Here is a 5675-nt window from a genome sequence, read left to right as displayed (position 1 = left end):
CTGTCTGTCTGTCTGTCTGTCTGTCTGTCTGTCTGTCTGTGTCTGTCTGTCTCTGTCCGTCCGGCCGTCCATCCATCCATCCATCCATCCATCCATATACATACACTCACTGTTTGGCTGTTTTGCATTGTATTATTATTTCTTGTAGTTCCTGTACAGTGGTTTTTCCACAGTGAACAATTTCAGATAAACTCTAAATGACCCTAAATGGCATGTAAAACAATGGTAGCAAGAAAACAATCCAGATGAATTGTGATTTTCATGTCGCTTTTCATGTTATTCAGATTGAGGTTTGCAATGTTGCGTTTACATTTACATTCGTTCTTTTCTTTCAGCAGATGCTTCTATCCAAAGCAACTTACAAATGAGGAAAATCACAAAATTGGTGACTAATATGATTTGGTCATTTTGATAAACGTTAAAGGTGCACTATGTAAGTTTGTCCTCGCTATTGCACTGCTCTTTTACTTGGAAAAATGTATAAATCTAAACATAAAAATAAATCAATAATGGAATTTATTATGGAATTAATGGAATTAAAAAAATTATAATTGCCATTGTGCACCTTTAAATAAACATTTAAAAAGACAAAGGGTATTACATAATGTACATGTATGAAATTATATAAAACAAAATTATATATAGTATAAAATATTTAAAATAATATTTAAAAAAAAACATTTATAGTGCAACTTTAAATTTACAATAAAAAGGCCTTTAAATATGTATATATGTATGACAAAATGAATAAAATTAATACAAATTTTTATTATACATAATATAAAATATTTCAAATAATACACCAAGAATGGGCTGTGGGAATGGTAATAATGGGCATAAAACAAAATTAAAAACCATCCTGCCGTTCTGATTCCACCTACCAGCTCACAAGGTGACTCTGATATGTCCGCTTCTGACTCTCAACACACACACACACACGCACACACACACACACACACACACACCTGCTTGTAATACCAAGCTACTCGACTCAACCCCATTAGAGCTGATTGAGTCACTAGCATGATGAACCCCAGCTTGGGTTTCCTCTTTGACCCTTATTTATATTTCATCTAACATCATTCAGTGAGGATCAGTGGAAACGCATCATGTACCATTCTGCTCATGTATCCAATTGCAGAATGGAGCTCATGCTGGTGAATCAGGCCCCTGCCAGTGTGATACAGTCTGATAACAAAGCCTCTACGTAGGCAGAATTTTAAGGCATCAAAGGCGTGCTGTTCCATAAGGTTTCTTTTGTACATTTTTTTTGGCAGCAGCATTACATGTTTCCTTCAAAGAGAAAGCAATCCCATAATTCATTTTAATGATCACAGTGAAAAAAAAGCCATCCAAGATGGTGAAGTCTCTTGGGTGCCTTGTGTGAGTTGGGAAAATATAAGATGCTGCCTATGAAGAGTATTATAGAAAAGTTGTTGTTCTTAAATCAACATCTTTGTTGGTCCTGGAGCAACATTGCTATAGATCATTTGATCATTGCTGTGATCGAAAATGCAGCATTAGGGATTGGTATTCATTAAACTATATCATCATCATCCAGTATTTTCTATAGGTAGGTTCTAGTTAGTATGAAAGCTCATGTCCGCCATGGAATAAAAAAAATAAAGAAAGATAGAATTCTGAATTCTGAGATAAAAAGTCACAAATGCCTTTTATCTCATGGCGGAAACAGCCTTCCATAAGTTAGAAATTGGGTTTGGCCTTTAACCTTTTGTCAGGAATGTTGACCCATAAACATTACTGTATCTGCTTCATAAATAAAACAGCATTTTCAGACAGGAGTGAGTTATCAGAGAAAGGACATGGGCTAAAGGATCCGTTCAGCTGAACATAAAGCTCATGTCAGTGAATCCGCTCTTCCATTGTTCCCTGACATTTACCTGACTTTTAGAAAGTGAGCTGAGCTGCTGGAGGTGCTGCTGGATATTATTCCACCATCTCACCATATTTCCAGTGACCTGTTCACACACTTGTTTATCATCCTCCCATGTGCTAACCTAAAACACAAAGGGCAAATCCTTACCAACAAAATAAAATTCTCTTTTTAGGTCACACAGTTTCACAGCAGTAGGGAGCATTTGCACAAGAGGCTTTCTTGAGTTCAAAAGGGCGCCAGGAAGGCAATAGTAAGTCCGTTTCCAAAAAAAAAAAAAAAAACTGTGACTTTTTTATTTGATCTTTTTTTTTCTTGCAATTCTGAGTTTATATCTCACAATTTTGACTTTTTCTTGCAATTTTGAGAAAAATGTCTGAGTTGTGAGATATAAACTCAGAATTGCGAGATGTTAATTAACTATAATTCAAAATAGCAAGATATAAACTCTTATTTCAGAGAAGAAAAGTGAGAATTGTGACATAAAAAGTTGCAATTACCTTTTTTATTTTGTGGCGGAAACAAAAAAGCAAAAACAATTGAGAGATATAAACCCAGAATTTCTGAGAAAAAAAGTCGAATTATGAAACGTAAATTGGGAATTGTGAGAAAAAAAGTCTGAATTCAGAGTTTATATCTGGCATTTCTGCCACTTTTAACAGAATTGTGAGTTTAACTTTATATCTCACAATTTGGTGTTTCAGTTTTGTAACTTTTTCTCAAAACTACAAGAAACAAAGTCTAATTGTGAGATATAAACTCAAACTCAATTCTGAGAAAAAAGTCAGAAAATAGTCGCAATTATCTTTTTATTTCATGGTGGAAATGGGCGTGCATATTAGAAAGCAGTCTCAAAATCTTTAATCTCAAAATCTCAAAAATCTTCAAAATGCAGCGCTCATGGCACAAGACTGTAAAAATGCATTGGTGTTCAAAACTTTGAAGCCTGTTGAATGATGCAATAGAAATAATGAAATAATGACTATAATGTCTTAAATTGTAATTGCAGGCGGCATACAAAAACAAACTTGCGCGCCACCAGTCTTATTCACAAGCAAATGCCTCTTATGAGCAGTTCTTTTTTAGGGTTATGGGTTTGAATCATACTGAGACATTGCCCTGCATAATTTACAGCATTAGCAGAGATATATTTTTTTCATATAAATAAAATATACAAATTCTGGATAAGAAATGTGGATATTATTGCCAACGCTTAGAACTGAATGTTTCAAACTGTAAGATTCGGTCTCTCATCATCACTCTTACTCAGTGGTGTATAAAGTACCTGAAAGCCATACTCAAGTAAAAGTACAGATATCTTACCAGAAAATGACTTTGGTAGAAGTTGAGGTCACCGTTTAGAATATTACTTGAGTAAAAGTCTTAAAGTATGTGATATTTATTGTACTTAAGTACGAAAAGTATTTTTTTTTAATCTTAAACATACTTAAGTATTGAAAGTAAAAGTACAAGTAAATGCAAAAATGGAAAAGAAGCAAATAAATTGGCCTAAATGGTCATATACACAGCTTGAGTAGCAAGATTGTGTTCAATTTAAAATTATATATATATATATAAAAAGCATACAGAAGCATTTTTGCCCTCTACAATTTAGAATGCCTGGAACTTTGAGTTTTAATAGACCAATCAACGTGCGTGCACTCTGTGTGTGATTTGGTGATATAGCCAACTTGATAATGTCAGATCGCACATCATTACAACAACACTTACCATATTATCGCAAACGATGCTGTATCACACACCCCAGACTCGACTTGAGTGGAAAATGAATCATCCGCGGTTTTTTTGCACATGAGCAAGGGTGTTTTTAGGAGTCTAACTTGCAAATGCCAGACCACTGATTCGTCAAACCTGCTTTCCTGCAGTCCGTGTTCTTCTGACTTCTGACTATTTTGTAGTAAGTAACGAATATGCTTCGGGGAAATGTATCGGAGTAAAATTATAGATTTTAATTAGGAAATGTAGTGGAGTAAAAGTTGGCTGAAATATAAAAACTCAAATAGCCTAAAGTATAGATACTCCCAAAAAATAATTAACCTAAGTATTGTAACTAAGTATTATTACTTCGTTACATTACACCACTGCTCTTACTCATAGCTTGTTGTCAGTTTAATATTGTGATCTTCAGTTGTTCCACATAAATCAGCCTCCTACTCCAGTGTTGCAAATGTGGCACAGTTCTTGTCGTTTTGTGAGTATGGAGGAGTGTGTAATGTGCTTTTAATTTAACGGGAGGTTAGTGGAGCAGAGCTGTCAGTCGGGTGGAGCAGAGCACTGTGGGACAGACACGCTCAAAGATTTAGCAGCACATCATGTCACAGTTGACAAGAGAACAGGCATTCTTTAATCCTTTCACAGAGCAGGGAGAAAAACGAAAGGTGAGAAACTAGGAAACAATGAGTGTGCTGGTAAGTGCTCACGGCTCTATCAGAGAGAGAAGGAGAAGGCAGGTAACATTAGTAGTTCCCTCAAAAAGTGAAAATTACATCATTTACTTGCTTACATTTACAGCATGTTCACACCAAGAAAGATGACTATAACGATAACTAGAATCCACACCAACGCATGATAATATGGATAAAAATCCATGGGTTACATTTTTTTTTTTTCACTTCACAGAATAAAAAAGGTAATTGTGACTTTTTATTTCAAAATTCAGACTTTTTTTCTCAGGGTTATTTTCGTGCCACGCAATAAAAATAAAAAAGGTAATTTCAACTTTTTAGCTCACAATTTTGACTCTCACAATTTCGAGTTAACATCAGAATTTCAAGGAAAAAAACTGAATTGTGAGATATCAATTCAGAATTGTGAGTAAAAAAGACTGAATTGTAACATACATTCATTGTAAGCGCATGCAGCAGTTATGGTGTCTGCCGCTTTAAATGCTCGAGCTCTTTAAAGCAAGTTGGATTCTGACTGCCTGTCAATATTTTCATTGTTCATCAGCTGGAAAAAATCCTTCTGAAAGTGATTCCAACAATATACCCCTGTTTGATTATTGTTATAGTTGTGGTGTGGACTTCACTGTTCTCATAGAATTTGCAAGATTATTAAAACATAATAACGTCATAATTATCGCCCTTGGTGTGAACAGGCCTACTCAATTTAGCTAGGTTTCTGCTACACAAGGTATTCCACGTTAAGTATTTCATTTAAATTTCAAATGCCAATTTTAATTGAAGAGATTTCAAACATGTGAACCACTGTCCACAACTGAATTTAGCTCAGTTGAAGCTTTGTGAACACCAGAAGCTCCAGTCAGAATATAAATCTGTCCAAGTCCAGAATATCATAAGACTCAGATAGTGTTGAGCTTAAAACACAGAGGAGCTAATGGATGACGGCCCAAGCGATTAGTCAACAGAAGAGACAGACGGCTGCACGTGAGTACCGAGCAACGAAATCACCTAGCCACTTAAGTATAATTTTTATCTTCCCTGTACACACTCTCCTTCTCTGTCCTCTCTTTTCCACCTCTATCATGTGTTTCCAACACTCTCACAACGCTCTAAGGTCACACGCAGATGCCAACGCAATGTTGCTAACCTGCATCCTATCTCTACATCCTCTACTGCACCTCTTTCTTTCTCTGTGAGTCTCTGGAATTGTCAGTTAGCTGTCAACAAAGCAGACTTCATTTCTGCTTTTTCTTTAAACTCCACACTTAGCATCTTGGCCTTGACTGAGACCTGGATTCATCCAGAAGACTCAGCAACCCCAGCTGCTCTCTCTAACAATTTCTCTTTCTCTCATAGCC

The 5675-nt window shown here is 35.6% G+C and overlaps 1 protein-coding gene across 1 annotated transcript in view; it reads left to right on the top strand.

Moving 5' to 3' along the window:
• Positions 1-5675, top strand: part of LOC107676370 (opsin-3-like) — a 36018-nt gene that overhangs the window by 564 nt on the left and 29779 nt on the right. Inside the window, exons 2-3 of the mRNA XM_016470892.1 lie at positions 1142-1207; positions 4274-4365. Of these exons, the coding sequence (XP_016326378.1) occupies positions 1142-1207; positions 4274-4365 (158 nt within the window). The remainder of the gene's footprint in view (positions 1-1141; positions 1208-4273; positions 4366-5675) is intronic.

This window comes from Sinocyclocheilus anshuiensis, unplaced genomic scaffold (assembly GCF_001515605.1).
Source record: "Sinocyclocheilus anshuiensis isolate Anshui unplaced genomic scaffold, SAMN03320099.WGS_v1.1 scaffold961, whole genome shotgun sequence".
Classification (NCBI taxonomy): Eukaryota; Metazoa; Chordata; class Actinopteri; order Cypriniformes; family Cyprinidae; genus Sinocyclocheilus; species Sinocyclocheilus anshuiensis.
This window is presented reverse-complemented; position numbering and strand designations above follow the sequence as displayed.